Source organism: Delphinus delphis, chromosome 12 (genome assembly GCF_949987515.2).
Source record: "Delphinus delphis chromosome 12, mDelDel1.2, whole genome shotgun sequence".
NCBI lineage: Eukaryota > Metazoa > Chordata > Mammalia > Artiodactyla > Delphinidae > Delphinus > Delphinus delphis.
Window position 1 is genome coordinate 26,777,340 of NC_082694.2, and position 14,834 is coordinate 26,792,173.

Sequence of the window (14,834 nt, forward strand, 5' to 3'; positions counted from 1 at the left end):
CCACCAGGGAAGCCCCCACGTATCCTTTTTTTATTCATGTTTTACCGGAACCACTGTGAGCTGCTATGTTTAGAATAGGCTAAAGAGGGGTAAAGGTACAAGCAAGGAAAGCAGGCAAAAAGCCACTGCAATCATCCAGAGAAGAGATAATGCCGTCTTCGAACAGAGAGGTAAGCAGTGGCTGTAGCGAGAAGTAGTTGATTAAAATATCACCAATCTCATAACTCCTTACCACTAATTCACTCTGAAGATAAATGAACAAATATGTTTCTTTCATAGGATAATTCACCCTCTTCCAAAACGTCTTTTAGCTCCCTATTGCCCTCAGGCTAAAGTCCCAACTCCACAAGGCTCTGCTTCTTCTATCATTACACTCAGATCTACACCTGGGCCTCAGTCCAGTCCCTCTCCGTTCACTCCGTTCCCCCCACTTTGCCTTTCTTTTCTATTTCCACCACACTCCTTTCCCCACCCCACCCCCAATCTCTAAATTGTGCCCACACAAAGACCCAATTCCTCCAGAAAGTCTTTCGGGGTCTCCACTGGTATCTCTCCCTTCTTGAGTCTCCAATTGCACCTGATGTTAATACTCCACAGTAATTTTATCTTTGTTTTTGTTTTTTTTAATCCCACTTTTTAAAAAGTAACTATGGACGTCGGTGTACCAGCTCTAGGGCCCCTGCGTCCTCCCCAAGTACGGGACTGGGCCTATGCTACCGCAGGAGTTCGCTGCCCCAGCGTGTCCATGTGTGGTAGTGTCCTAGCCGTCCTCCCCTCCTTCTTAGGCATCTGCTCTGCATTAGTCTGTCCCAGGCCTCCGCAGGCGCCGATGATTGAATCATCATCATTAACCAGGGCCTGCTCCCCCATCCTCGGCGGCAGGGGAGAGTGTGGGGGCGGGGGTACGATCACTACCAAGTCCCTGGGGGTCCCTCCTTCCCCTCCACCCTCTACGAGATTCCGCAAAGCTCCGAGAAATCCCCGCTGTGAAGCCGGGACCAGGCCCACCATCGGGATGAAGCTCCGTAATGCGGACGCGTCAGCCGCGGAGGGCGACACAAGTAGAGGGCCCTGGAGGGGCTTCTTTAGCAGGGACATCATCACAGGAGATCGACGACCCTGAGCGGTGGCGGGAGGAGACCGCCGGGCCTTTGGGAGTTGAAGGCGGCCGTCTTTTGCAGGCTCCAAAAGTTAGTCCCGAGGTCATGTCGGGTCTATTATGATGATTACTACAGGAGCTCAAAGAGATAGGACCCCTTCCCAGGCACCCCCCGACTCCCTAATTACAGATTGAGGAGGGGGAGGGGCCAGTGGGGCTCAGGTGAGCACACGGCGAGAAAGGGACATGGGCGGGGCCTTACAGAGGGTCAGCGAATCCGAAAAGACCTAAGCCTTCGTTGCGAGGCGACAAGTCCCGCCCCGCAGGCGGCACCGGAAGTGGCCGGCCGGGATCAGCCTTTAAGATGGCGTCTCCTCAGGGGGGCCAGATTGCGATCGCGATGAGGCTTCGGAACCAGCTCCAGTCAGTGTACAAGATGGACCCGCTACGGAACGAGGTGCAGGGGCGGCAAGGTTACCACTGTGGTCGGCTAGCGGTGCGAACTGCGGCCGGCTACAGGACGGGCGGTGGCTGGCCGGGCGCCAGTGCGCCTGCGCAGAGACAGGGTGCCCAATGCGCCTGCGCGATTGCGCTCGGGTTGCCAAACTCCAGGCTAGGACGCCTGCGCATTGTGCCGCTCACTCTTTGTAGTCTCCCCTGGGAAAGGAAGGTGGAGCGAGTTGGCTTGGAGGGAGACCCCGCTGTGCGCGGAGCCCTCTGCTGGGCGGAGGGGGAGTGTCAATCCCCGGGAGCTAATCGGCTGACGGCGCAGGGTGCGGTGTTGGCCGTGGGGTCTGATGAGAGGCGACTTCCAAGTTGTGAAGGCGCACGGGTTGGGGTTGGGAGAGTGATCGTTGACGGAGGGTGTGTCCGCAGGAGGAGGTCCGAGTAAAGATCAAAGACTTGAATGAGCACATCGTCTGTTGCCTGTGCGCAGGGTACTTCGTGGATGCCACCACCATAACAGAGTGTCTTCATACGTGTGAGTGCCCAGGACCCTGGCTGTTTCTTCCAGGCCCCACTTCCCACTAAGCCGGCTGCCAGCCTCTAGGCTGCTTGCCCCAACCACCCAGGCGACCCACCCAGCCCATGAGCCCGATTTCCAGAGGGCCTGAGAGTTTGCTTTTCTCTTCTTGCAGTCTGCAAGAGTTGTATTGTGAAGTACCTCCAAACCAGCAAGTACTGCCCCATGTGCAACATCAAGATCCACGAGACACAGCCACTGCTCAACCTCAAACTGGACCGGGTCATGCAGGACATCGTGTACAAGCTAGTGCCAGGCTTGCAAGACAGTGAGTAACCAACCTGACTTTGAGGGGCCTCTAGAGGACTGATGCTCGGTGACAGCTTGAGATGACAAGGGCTTTGGTAAAGAGGTTGACAGCTAGAGGGACAAAGAATGAGTGAGGGCTTATATTTTACTTCCTGTACTCCACTCCCTTCTAGGTGAAGAGAAACGGATCCGAGAATTCTACCAGTCCCGAGGCTTGGACCGGGTCACCCAGCCCAGTGGGGAAGGTATGTCTCTTGGTAACAGGAGGGTAAGGTAAAACCCCCAGAGCATTCCTCCTGACCAGTTTTGCTCCCCGGGGAAAAAGGCATATGGAACATGTGCCACTCTCCTCATTACTCTGTCTTTCTCAGAGCCAGCCCTGAGCAACCTTGGCCTCCCCTTCAGCAGCTTCGACCACTCAAAAGCCCACTACTATCGCTATGATGAGCAGCTGAGCCTATGCCTGGAGCGGCTGAGGTGAAGGACAGGTCATGGGCTATCTGAAGTGACAGTGACAATGACCCAGAGGCAGGGAGGGGCTCAGGGAGAGGGCGAGCAGTAAGGGAGTGTCTGTTCACTTGAAGAGAGTATATCATGGTCTGGGCAAGGGACAGGGGAAAGATAGAGCTCCCTAACCTGTGTCTGTTCCCCCCCCCCCCCCAGTTCTGGCAAAGACAAGAATAAAAGCATCCTGCAGGTGAGAGGGGCTGAGGGGAGGGCCTCTTTAAGGAGACTCACCTCCCCATGGCCCTTCCCTCACACACCTGTTCTCTTCCTTTCCCTCCCCACCCCCAGAACAAATATGTCCGATGTTCTGTTAGAGCTGAAGTTCGCCATCTCCGGAGGGTGCTCTGTCACCGCTTGATGCTAAATCCCCAACATGTGAGTATCCCATAGTAAGTTTTTTGGGGAGGGCGGCTAAGAAAGGAGGAACAGAGTATAGGGTAGACCAGGGTAGTTCTTGACCTGTGCAAGAGGATACTTCTTGAAACTGTGCCCCTGTCTCCCTTCTAGGTGCAGCTCCTTTTTGACAATGAAGTTCTCCCTGATCACATGACCATGAAGCAGATATGGCTCTCCCGCTGGTTCGGCAAGGTGAGCCAGTGCCAAGGCAGTCTCCAGGGCAGGGGCAGACTGAGGGGGCCTCTTGGGTAAGAATGTTCCCACTGACTGCTTCTTCCCTTTATTCTCTCCTTAGCCATCCCCTTTGCTTTTACAATACAGTGTGAAAGAGAAGAGGAGGTAGGGGCCAAGCCCCCACCTATCCCTCTGCCCTTCCCTCCCCAGATATTTATGTGAAATTAACCTTGGCTTTATTTTTTGAAATAAAAATTTTAAAAAAAGCAAATTTTTCCTTTTTTTCCTGCCACACACTCATGCTTTGTCTTGTGTCCTGCTTCCCTCTTGAGTTTCATCAAGAAGGAGGGCCTCTCTATGTTGGTGTTCCCTCAGTGAATTGCCAAAGGAAAGCAGTAGAGGACCCTACATATGTAAAACTCTGAAGGTGACCTAAGTGAAACCAGGTCATTCATACCAGCTCTTTTTGGTGAAGGGAAGGGGAGCTCTCACCATCCTTGAATGTTGCCACATATAATGAAGGCCTGAGTTGGAGGTATCCTAATTCAATAGTGGTGAGAATGGGGCTAGGGTTTGACAGTGGCCACTGCAGGACTGAAGAAGAGTGATATTTGAAAGAAAATACAAAGAATTGCACTATGGGAGGAGCCTTAAAAAAAGTGGGATGCAAGAACACATGGGGATAGTCACAGCTGGAAACCTCGCTGTCCATATGAGATTCAGTGGGCCTTCAGGGACCTGGGCTAGGTGAAGCCAGGGTGTGGAGAGGGTAGTTGAAAAGAGGGAACTGGTGCTCAGGAGAGGCACTTTTTAGGAACAAGAGGGAAGCAACAAGGCGAGAACTCCACTGAGTAATTCAGCAAGCATTCCTTGTCTGTTGAGCCAGACAGTAACAGAGGAGGGGACTGGAGGCCAAAGCAAGGAGCTCCTGAAGGAAGCTAATGGGCTGCTGTGGAATCTGGGACAAACTGGATGGCATAGGCAGCATAAATGTTAAACCTTATTTTAAAGCCTAAATCTGGCGCTGGCCAAAGTCTGACTCATGAATTCAAGGGGCTCATTGGGTATAGCTTGTGAGGGCTGAAGGTGCCTGAGCTTCCCCAGATGGAGATTGGGTGGCAGAGGGCTCAGGGGAGGGCCATAGTGAAGGTGGCCTGAACTGGCTAAAAGAGCCAGAGACTCAGGGGCAAAAACCTGAGCTCTCTCCCAGGGCACAGTAGGCGTGGGCTTCCCTCCCCATGGATGAAGCTTGTAGGCCAAGAGAAAGGCACATGTGGAGAGACTGCAGACAGCAAGGCAGAACCCCTGGTGACCTCTGGGCAGGCAGCAGGGACCAGGGTAGGGACACTGCAGGGCCACTGGCCCAGGCCCAGTTCCTTCCTGGCACCATCTCCAAGATTCCCGAGCCTCACATGTTTCAGGCCTCAGGCCTGGAACGCGCCAACCCCCACCCCCCACCCCCACCAGCTGTCCTTGAAAGCCTAAGTGTCACCTCCTACAGAAAACCTTCCCTCAGCCAGAATCAGGGCTTTTTTCAGTGTCTTTGGCCTGCCTCTATACCAGCATGTATCTGGAGGTTTTTGATGAATTATATCTATCCCAGGGTTCCCCATTCTCTTCTCCCTGAATTTAAGCTTGGGTACTCCCAGGCCCACTCAAGCACGCAGCACTTAGACTGTTCTCAAGGCATTTGTGTGTGAAAGGGCATTTCCGGGGGCGGGGCGGGGGGCGGTAGTGGAGGTAAGGAGAATGGAAACGCCCCTACAGAGGAGTCCAGTAGGGGCTTGGCGGCAGCTTGACATCTAGCAGGCCCAGTCAGAAGATAAGGCTGCTGGAGACGGGAGACCTGAGATCCAAGCCTTGGGATGAGGCCTTTGATGACACATGGCTAGCGGCCAAGAAGCAGCAGAAGGCGCTCAGGCCTGGATCTGGGTTGGCGCGGATCCCCTCCTCGTCCCCAGCTCAGTGGGGCCTTTTTTGTTGTCTGTCAGCCGGGGTGGCAGTGGTGGCGGTAGCTGCCGCTGCCGTGCGTCTCCCGAAGTGGCTGATGCAGACCCGCTGCGGGCAACCGCGCCGTTCTCCCTCCATCTGTGGGTCCATTACTTCCCTCCCCGGCCTGCCCCACGCAGATCCCGACCCTCGGGGTCACTCGGGTCTCGATCTGCGCCACAGCGGGCAAATCAAGCCCACGGTTCTCTTGGGCTTGGTGACCTAGAACGCCGGCGCCGTGCTCAGAGAAGCGGCCGCAGGGCCTTCCCAGCACGCAGCCCGCCCTCAGGCGCCCGGGACCTCGCGGGGCGCCCGGGTGGAGGCGTCGGTCCTCACCTGCAGGGCCAAGCTCGCCCTTGCCCCTCATGCCCTTTCTCACCAAACCCCTTTCGTGGTCCACACTCACCTGAGGGAGGGGGCACCAAGATTTGCTCTGGCCTTTGGCACAGAGGAGGACCCGTCTCTCTCAGCCTGGCCCGTCTCTCCCAGGACTTGGGGGTGGGCGGGGGTGAGGAGGTAGGGAAAAGGGACTTCCCTGGAACAATGGGTTCCAAGGGGTACACCAGTGTAGGGGTGTGGGGGAGTGTCTGAGCATCCCGCCGCTCCTGCACCCCAGCCTGCACACTCCCAGCTTGGTGGCAATTGCACAGAGCTTTTTGTGAGCCAGCGTAAAGGCCTAAAAGAACTCACAGACCTGAGGCCCTAGAAGTGAGAAAACTAAAATTTATGTCTGAATCGGTTATATCTGCATTAACGTTTTCTGAAAGAGAAAACCATCCCAGAAGTGTGTGAGATGTATGGACTCCCCACCCCAGCTCCTCTGCCTGGAGTTTCTTCTCTAAAATGCCCACTTCCCTCTCACTCTGGTTAAGGGATTTCCCCTGGGGGGGGGGGGTGGGGAGGACAAGCACATCTCTTGGGACTGTCCTCGGCCGTCCACCAACCCAAGGAGGTTATTCTGGGGATTCCGCCCCCCTTTACACTCACAGAATTCAGAGAAATGCGTGGGGTGGGAAATCCAGGGGACTGAAGGTCATTTGTTGAGCAGATATGGATGCCAAGAAGAGGGGGTACACCTGGGGCAGGCCTGGGTAGAGGAATCTGCAAGCTGAGAGGCTGAGGAGGGCAAGGTGGGCCAGAGGTGCAGTGTCAGGGAATGTGAAATAAGATGGGGGTGATGAGGAAAGGGAATTCTGAAAGAGGGTGTTGGGGGTGGGTGAGAAGGCACCCTTAAGTGGGAATGGAGGTGCCTTCTGGAGGGAAAGTGAGAAAGAGGGGATCTCTGCTAGAGGAGGGAGCAGAGGACCCCCAAATGTCTGAAGGGACAATGGGGAGAGTCTGTTGCAGAAGGGGGGGTGGCAGGCAGCAATGTATGCTCACGTCTTTGGATGGCTCTGGGGAGGACCCAAGTCAGAGAGGGCTGGACCATGGGGGTGGGAGGTATGGTGGGAAGAGGTGCACTGGAAAGCAGCAGCACTGCCAAGCTGGGGTTGGCGGAAGCCTATGAGACAGCTAAGCGCCCTGCTCCTCAGCCCAGGACCCAGGTTTAATCTCTTAATCTCCCTCATTAATCATTCCCTTCCTCCTACCCCCCTCGGAGGATCTGGTTTCTCCCCAGCTCAGGTTCCAGGGGCTTTGCTGGGAAAAGTCCCCTCCTGTGGCCCCACAATTGTCTGGACAAGTCCCTGGCTGCTGAGATGACCTTAGCTGGGCTCTGCTGTAAGTGGCCTCTTCCCTTTACTAGTCTCTCCTTCCCTCTCCTCCCCCAAACCCACATCTGGGGACTGCCCAACCCCATTGTCCAACCCCATTCCTAAGCCCGGTTGCAAGGGGGAAAATGTTGGAGAGACAGAAGGGGAGGAAAGCAAAGGCCCTTCAGGAGAGCCCCACACTGACACAAAGGAGTAATTGAGAGCAGAAGAGATGACATAAAAGCTACATAAGAAGATGCATGAGTGAAGGCTGGAGTGTCTGTTTGGTGACAGGCCTGGGACATAGGCTAGGCAGTTCCTGCAGCCTCCTGAGACCTTCTTTAATTGCAGATTAAGGGAAACCCCCAGGATGGTTCAGAGGGCTGAGGCCTCCAGCTAAGAGGATCTCTCCTGGCCCTCCTCCACCTGCCACCATCAATAACCAATTAACAAGGTCCTGGCATCTCAGCTTTCCACCGTCTGCTCTCTGATCCAACAGTGGCCCACTGGGCTGAGTTTATTGCTTAGGCTGCCATGAAGGTACTATGTGAGTGTCTGTGTGAGTCTTAGGGGATGGGGGGTGACTTGGGAGGGAGCCCTTTACCAAGAATACCCTTTGTTGGGTGTGGGCTATGTCACTGCCTCAGGTTACATGAGGTTCCCTGACCCCCATTATCAAAGTGTTTTCCTGTCCTTGTCAAGGAGTCTTTGACCCAGGTGTCTTGGATCTCCCAAGCTCTGTTCAGGGCACCCCAACTGCAGGCTCCACTTGCCCCAGAGAATAGACAGGTGGACTCAGAGTATCACTGCACAAACGGTCGGAGGTACAGAAGTCTACAGAGAAGGTGACATAATGCACAGTCCAGGAGGGACTTGTCCACTTCTTCATGGCACTGTTTGAAAAAAACAGAAGAGATCATAGCAGCGAGTTCCTTAGGAGTGGTGAGTTCCTCAGGAGTGGTGGGGCTTCTCTGCCTCTGGGATGTGAGACGTGAACAAAACCCTTGCCCTGTTGGGCCTCCACTGGTGAGCAGTGCTATCCCAGAGTTGTCTTCTTCCTACAAAGGAGGGCTGTGGTATAAGCCCAGGACTAGCTGTGGGAGAGAAGTGAGAAAGACAGAACCCAGATAAGATAGGAATGAATATCCCAGGTCTTAGAATTTGCCCCTGGGTTGGTAGGGGTTCTGTCCCAGGATCTGGTTGGGTATATGAAGTCTGCCCTTCAAGTCACTCTTCTATAGTGAGTGACCCTGACGCTCCTGGGCAGTGACCAGTGGCCGCCTCCACTGTTGTAGATGCTGGGTGGTTTCTGGGCCTCTCCAGGCTGAAGGACCTCTACTCCAACTACAGGAGCTTAATAAGAAAACAAAGACAGATCGACTGATAGATGGAAAGAGTAACCGGGAAGCCCAGGCTTCACTGGCAAAGACCCCTCCTGGGCAGTAACACTAGCTCTGGTTTGCTGTGTCCTCTCTCCTGAGGCCCAGGTCTCCGGCCCCTTCTCCATGTGTTTTGACTTCCTCAGGGCCTCTGAGCCCTAGCGGGACAGCCTTGGGTCCAGCCAGAGAGCCGGCAGAGTCCACTCACCTGCACTTGCTTCCCCATGGCATCCCCAGTATTCCCGGTTACAATCGCTCTGCCTGGCCAGGTCCTTCCAAGTTGCAAGTCCCCCAGCCCCCAGCACCGCGCTAATAACTTCCAGCCGCCCGACCTCTTTAAGAGCGTTCCGCAGGGATGGGGCGGAACGAGGGGGCCAGGTCAGGAGACAGAGGTCCTTACTAGGTGAGACTGGGTATCCTACCACTGCCAGTTCTGCTCTCCCTTTTCGGAATTTTGCAACTCCCCAGCCGTTGGGGCCAGGGAAAGCAATTTTATTGCCGACGAGTTTATGAGCCAGAGCTGCGGCTAGGCGGGGAGTCTGTGGTATACAGAATCTGGGGGCCGCCCAGGAAGGGTCCAGCCCGAGTGTGCACTGCGCCGCGTCCGGCAGCGCAGAGCAGCCCTGCGGCCCGGCCTGGCGGGTTGTTCCTCCGGTTTCTCTCCACACCTCCCCACCCTGTAGAAATACCGCTGCCGGAACGTCTACCAGCTCCAGACCCACCGCGGACCCGGCCGGGTTGGGGGGTGGGGGCGCAGGAGGAGGGGCACTCGAGGCTCGGGCCCAGCGCGGGGGGCGGGTCCGAGGCTGGGGGCCCAGATCGGGAGCCGCGCTGGGGCCCAGGCAGCTGCGGAGCCGAGCGCGGCGGGCGGCGGGACCGCCACAGCCCGGCTGGCCATGAGCTCGGGATCCGAACCCCCGACACCCCGGACACCCTTCAGCATCGCAGACATCCTAGGCCCGCACATGGTTCCCCGAGGACCCTCTGCGTCGCAGCTTCCAGAGTCGAACCAAGGTCCCACGTCGCCGCTGTGCGCGCTGGAGGAGCTGACTAGTAAAACTTTCCGCGTACTTGACGGGCACGCTCCGCAGCCCTCTGAAGGTATAGCGCCGGCGAGGTCGCTCACTGTGACTTGGCCTTCTCCCCATTTCTTTCCTCCAGGTTCCCGGTCTCGAACCTTCGTTCACCCTGGCCGCCACCCTAATCCGCACCCTGCCCTCAGCCCACGTGCTGGGGCTTGCCTCTCCTCTTCTCCCCTCCCCTCCGTTAGTTCCCAGGCTCCGCGCCCGCTCCTGGAGGCCGCCAGCGCCGAGGGGAAGGGCCAGTCTGTCGAGAACTGTGCGGGGCAATCGCGACAGAGAAAGGCCAGAGAGGAGACAAAAGGCCTGGCCCGGAGGCTGTAAATGAGTGAGCTAGGGCAAGGGCGGCGCAGAAAGTGCAGGGAGGCGAGGCTCGGGCCTCTCCGGGTGACCGAGCTCCACTCCAAGCCGCTCTCCTCTCGAGAGGGCGCAAGGAGCAGAAGTTCCTTGGAGCCTCAAGGGCCGCGGGACTCTGGACTCCGCCTTTCCTCGCCCTTTGTACCCCCACTCTCTCCCTTCTGGGCTCGAGGAGGGGGCGCCCGTGTCACCCAAAAAGAATAAGCCGAGAGTGCCCAACACCCACGAGTTTAAAGAAGGGCACGGTGCAGGTTCTCTTGCACTCACCATTCCAGCTGAATGCCCCTACTCTGACCATGGTCGGCCTCTGCCTCTGGTGCTGGCCCAGACCTGCAAGCCCGCTCCACCAGGGGCTCCGGAAGGCCTCAAAGGCCCCGCCCTAGACCGCCTGACCGTGCACCAGTTCTCTGGCTTGTCCCGCCCTCCTCCCACTCCCCGGTCCCCGCAAGATACCCTCAGCCTCCTGCCTCCAGTACCCCAGTGGCCGGTTCCACTTTGTGCCCCACTCCCGGGCTGAAATACCACCCTCCCCCCTCGCAAAGTTCGGGAAGGGGCGGCGGTTCTGGCTCCCGTCCGTCTTTTCGCTCCGCACCAACGCCCCCCTCGCTGGCTTGACCCCACCCCCGCTTTTCCTCCCGGACCGAAGCCTGATTCCCGCAAGCTAGAAGAAGGCTGACCCCCGCCCTGTCCCCGCAGGCCGCGCGGCCCCAGGCGCGCTGGGCCCTGGCCGGGCCGGCCGCAGACGGCGGAAGTCACGCACGGCGTTCACCGCGCAGCAGGTGCTGGAGCTGGAGCGGCGCTTTGTCTTCCAGAAGTACCTGGCACCGTCCGAGCGAGACGGGCTGGCGGCGAGGCTCGGCTTGGCTAACGCGCAGGTCGTCACGTGGTTCCAGAACCGGCGAGCCAAGCTCAAGCGCGACGTGGAGGAGATGCGCGCCGACCTGGCCTCGCTGCGCTCGCTGTCCCCCGAAATCCAGTGCCGCCTCGCGCTGCCTGACGGCGCCCCAGGCCTCTGCCCGGGCCCCGCCCGGCCTGACTCTGGGCCCCGATTGTCAGACGAGGAGATACAGGTGGAAGATTGAAGGCAAAGCTACCTCTAGGGCTCTGGGGCCCTGGACTCCGCGCCTCCGCGTCCTGTCTGGGTTCCGGGGTAAAGGGAGGGTGTCGACCCGGGCCCCTTCCGGCTCACAGTCCAGACGCCCACCTTTCCCAATTGTTGAGAATAAAGTTGAGACTCCGCCGCAGCACGCCTCAATCCTGACGCTCCCCGCAGTAAGAGCAAAATCTGCTGATTATTGCGAAGATTCCGTGCTTGGCACCGTGCTGAGCTCTTTAAATCCGATGTTTCCTTTAACCCTCAAGCAACCCTATAAGGTAGGTGATATAATTATGCCCATTTTACAAAAGAACAACCCCTAGGTCAGGATGTGGACCCAGGCATCCAACCAGCCTTCAGAGCTGGTGCTGGTCAGCTCTATGCTCTGGAAACTGCGGGATGAGGGGAAGGGCAAGGGACTCTGGTAGCTGCGGGCGCGTACTCCTCCTCTACTGGCCGCCTTAGTTCCAGGTCTCCACCCGGCGTTTGATCAGCTGCCACCTGGGAGACCTTGCACCTAACTAATAGACTGGCCCCAGAGTGACAGCGTCCTGCCTGACTCTCCTTTTTCCCCACCCTGAGGTCATTTGTTAATAGAGTCCTGACCCTTCTCCTCGCCCCCACAGAGAGAATCCTACACTGAGACACAGGCAAAGTGATGAGCTCTGGGAGAGGGGACATACCCCTGCTTCTGGGACCTCCATCCCACCCCGCACTTGGGCGGAAAATGTCACCACCAGGATGATGGTAGTGGCGGGAGGGTGGGAAGGATTGGTCCTACTTGCTGAGGCAGAGCTTAGAGTAGCTGCTTGCAGGGTAGAGAGCCCAGCCCACCTCCTCCAACAGATATTTCTGAGATTAATTTCTAACGCTGGTAATGAATCATCCTCCTGCATGTGATGGGGAGGGAAAAGGAACACTCCCCGTGATGCAAGTCTTCCCCCATGCCTGGTCATCCCTGTTCATCTTTAGGAGTCCCTCCTCATCAGTCCTTCCTCCCTCCCCAGACCTTCCCATGCTCAGGTGCCACAATCCCACCCTCAGGATGCTCTGGGAATAATCCACCCAGCGCTGGGGGTGGGGGAGGGGTATGTGTCAGCTAGGGCCTCAGCTGCAGGTAGAAGTCCCAGAAAAGGATATTTCAGGGAAGTGAACGAGGCTGGAAGGCAGAAAGGAACCTGGCATTTTCAGACACAGTTCCAAATGCTTTGCATGGATTAATCTTTACAATAAATCCCATGAGATGAGACTTTAATTTCATTGTAAGGATAAGGAGAATGAAATCACAGAAGCCCATGATCATGTCGTGAAGCTTGTAAGTGGGGGCTGGGACTACTAACCGAAAGAAGTGTTCACAGAGCAGAGAGAGGGAAGAGCCAAAGGTAGGAATTTAGGCATTGTACTGTAGACAGAGCAGGTCATGGTTCTTGGAGGTTTTAGGGAGGAGAGGTATAAGAGCAATGTTTAGGGCAGGCGCATCTGGCTGCATGTGCAGGGTGACTGGCGCAGACCTGATGAAAGAGTGTAGCTCTGGCCACTGCAAAAAGTAAGAGCAGAGAGAATTCAGGGCCAGACTTGGAGTCGGGAGGAAGGTTGTTATGAAACAGGAATCAGTGTAATTTCTCCAGTGACCAAAGATTGGAGGAGTCAAAGACAACCTTGAAACCCTGGGCCACTGGAAGGAAAATGACATCATTGACAGGAACAGATAATGACTACTAGTACAGAGCTAAGAATCTGTCACCTATTATATACAAAAAGTATTCTTTGCACCTGTGTTGCCTCTACAGTACACATATACAACACACACATACCTCCCCTGGTTCCTGTTCAGGGCTCCATCTGTATTCCCTTCATCCCCTTCTAAAGACTGCCTCTCTGGAACCTTTAGATTGGGGTGACTAATTCATTCCTGTTTGCCCAGGGCTTTCCCAGTTTTACCACTGAAAGCTCCACAGCCTTGGAAATCCCTCAGTCCCAGGAAAACCAGGATGTTTGGTTATTCTGCTTTCCAGCCTTGGGGACTCAGACCTCAGGCTGCTGGGTCAGAACCCTACCAGTCAGCAGTGTGAGTGTGGGACAAAGTGGAGGCAAGGTGTCAGGAGTCCTATGGCTCTTGGGAAAGATTCGAGTCCAGGACAGTCTAAGAGGTACTGGGGCGGGGACATTTCTTTGAGGGGCTGGAAGAGCAAGGAGCAGCTCAGCCTGGAAGCAAAGACGCCATACAGTAGTGGTGGGTGGCCCTTCTTTGAGGGGCCAGGAGCCCTAGTGGAGTCCCCAAAGCATGTAAGTCCCACCTTCCTAGCCCCAGTCCAGGACAAGAGGGCCACATGAGCAGGCCTGGTATGGAGGCACTGTGATATAATCACCCCTTAAACAAACACAACTACCTCTCCCGAACCCCACCCCCCGGCCAGCCGGGCATGAGCAAAGCACTCCCAGGGCAAATAATTCTAGTCAGGAAGGTAGGGTTCAGTCAAGTTAACTGGCTCTGAGCCATAACCCTCTGCTACTTAGGGCTTCCTAAATTCTAGCCCAGTGCTACCACCTCTTATGATCAAGGCTTGGATAAACAAAACTCAAACCTGTCCCACCAAAATGGCCTCCTGGATGGGTGTCTCCTCTGCTAGGTCCTAGAGCAGAGCTTCCCAAACGTCAGGTGCCTCAGGATCACCGGGAGGGCTTATTGAAACACAAACTGTTGGGCCCACTCTTTCAGCTTCTGATTTAGAAGGTCTAGAGGGGGCCTGAGAATTTGTATTTGTAAAAAATTCCCAGGTGACACTGATGCTGGTGGCCCAGGGACCACACTTTGAGAACCACAGTCCCACAAACTCTGTATTTTGTGAAATAAGCAGCAATTCACTCATACTCCTCTTCCCAGTGTTGGAATCATGAATATGTAGGACAATTGCAGATAAAAATCAGTTTATTTAACACCCATTATGTACCAGGCTTTCGGTAGGTAGGTTCTCACACTTTCTCTTTCAGCCCTCACAACAGACCTGTGAGGTAGGGATTGCCCACATTTTACAGATGAGGAAACTGAAGCACAGGTGTTAAGAAATCTGCCGAAGGTGACCCAACTGGTAATGGCAGACTTCAATCTGTCATACAGTATTTAAGCGTCCTGAAACCATAAACAATAAAAGAATTTGGGACAGCCTTAAATAAAGAGGTGCTTCAGCATCTCCTATCTCTAGGTGCAAATGGTGTTGAATAAGACCCATAGGGCAGCAAGAGTCATTCATCCTGATAAATGGTTCCTCTAGGAAAGGCATTCTGGAGGCCTAAAAGTCCCCTGCAGATCCATATTTAAATGAGCTGAGAGTCCCAGGCAGAGCTAGGGAGGAACTAGCCAGGAGCAGCTGCCAGGATCTTAGAGGAGAAACCAGAAGGAGGTCATGATTCTTATACAGAAAGTAGAGGATTTTAGCCTTCTTTAGGGGCAGTGACCCTGGGTGGAAAAAAGTATGTAAATTCACATGGGGCAAAGGCTGGTTACAATGCCCAGTGCTGGAGTGGAGAAAGACCATGACCAAAGTAGCAGAAGCCTGGGTTCCTGCTAAGGCCCCACCAGTGGGGGAGCCAGCAGTGCAGGTACGTGGAGATGTATGGGCTCTGCCAGCTCCAGGCAGAAGCTGGTAAGCTGGTAAATACAAACCCTTGGTGAATCTTCTAGCAGTGGGAGGAGGTGAGCATCAGACCACTGGGCAAAGGAGAGGTCAGAATATGCATGGAAGTGTGGACAGGAAACAGGGCATGAGGAGCTCAGGCTTGAGAAAACCGGGCAA

The 14,834-nt window shown here is 55.6% G+C and overlaps 2 protein-coding genes across 3 annotated transcripts; both read left to right on the top strand.

Annotated features, from left to right (window-relative positions):
• Positions 1-1,372: 1,372 nt before the first annotated feature.
• On the top strand, positions 1,373-3,709 carry PCGF1 (polycomb group ring finger 1). 2 transcript variants are annotated; one of them, XM_060027746.1, is made up of 9 exons: positions 1,373-1,556; positions 1,976-2,081; positions 2,239-2,391; positions 2,546-2,617; positions 2,744-2,849; positions 3,036-3,069; positions 3,168-3,254; positions 3,387-3,467; positions 3,571-3,709. In XM_060027746.1, exons 1-9 carry the CDS (start codon positions 1,464-1,466, stop codon positions 3,616-3,618), a joined length of 780 nt encoding a protein of 259 aa, XP_059883729.1. In that variant the 5' UTR covers positions 1,373-1,463; the 3' UTR covers positions 3,619-3,709. The 2 variants fall into 2 exon arrangements, with proteins under 2 accessions (XP_059883729.1, XP_059883728.1); XM_060027745.1 differs by lacking the exon at positions 3,571-3,709 and having other exon boundaries at positions 3,387-3,527.
• Positions 3,710-9,380: 5,671 nt separating this feature from the next.
• Positions 9,381-11,177, top strand: LBX2 (ladybird homeobox 2). The gene is made up of 2 exons (XM_060027747.1): positions 9,381-9,609; positions 10,641-11,177. Exons 1-2 carry the CDS (start codon positions 9,405-9,407, stop codon positions 11,024-11,026), a joined length of 591 nt encoding a protein of 196 aa, XP_059883730.1. The 5' UTR covers positions 9,381-9,404; the 3' UTR covers positions 11,027-11,177.
• Positions 11,178-14,834: the final 3,657 nt, after the last annotated feature.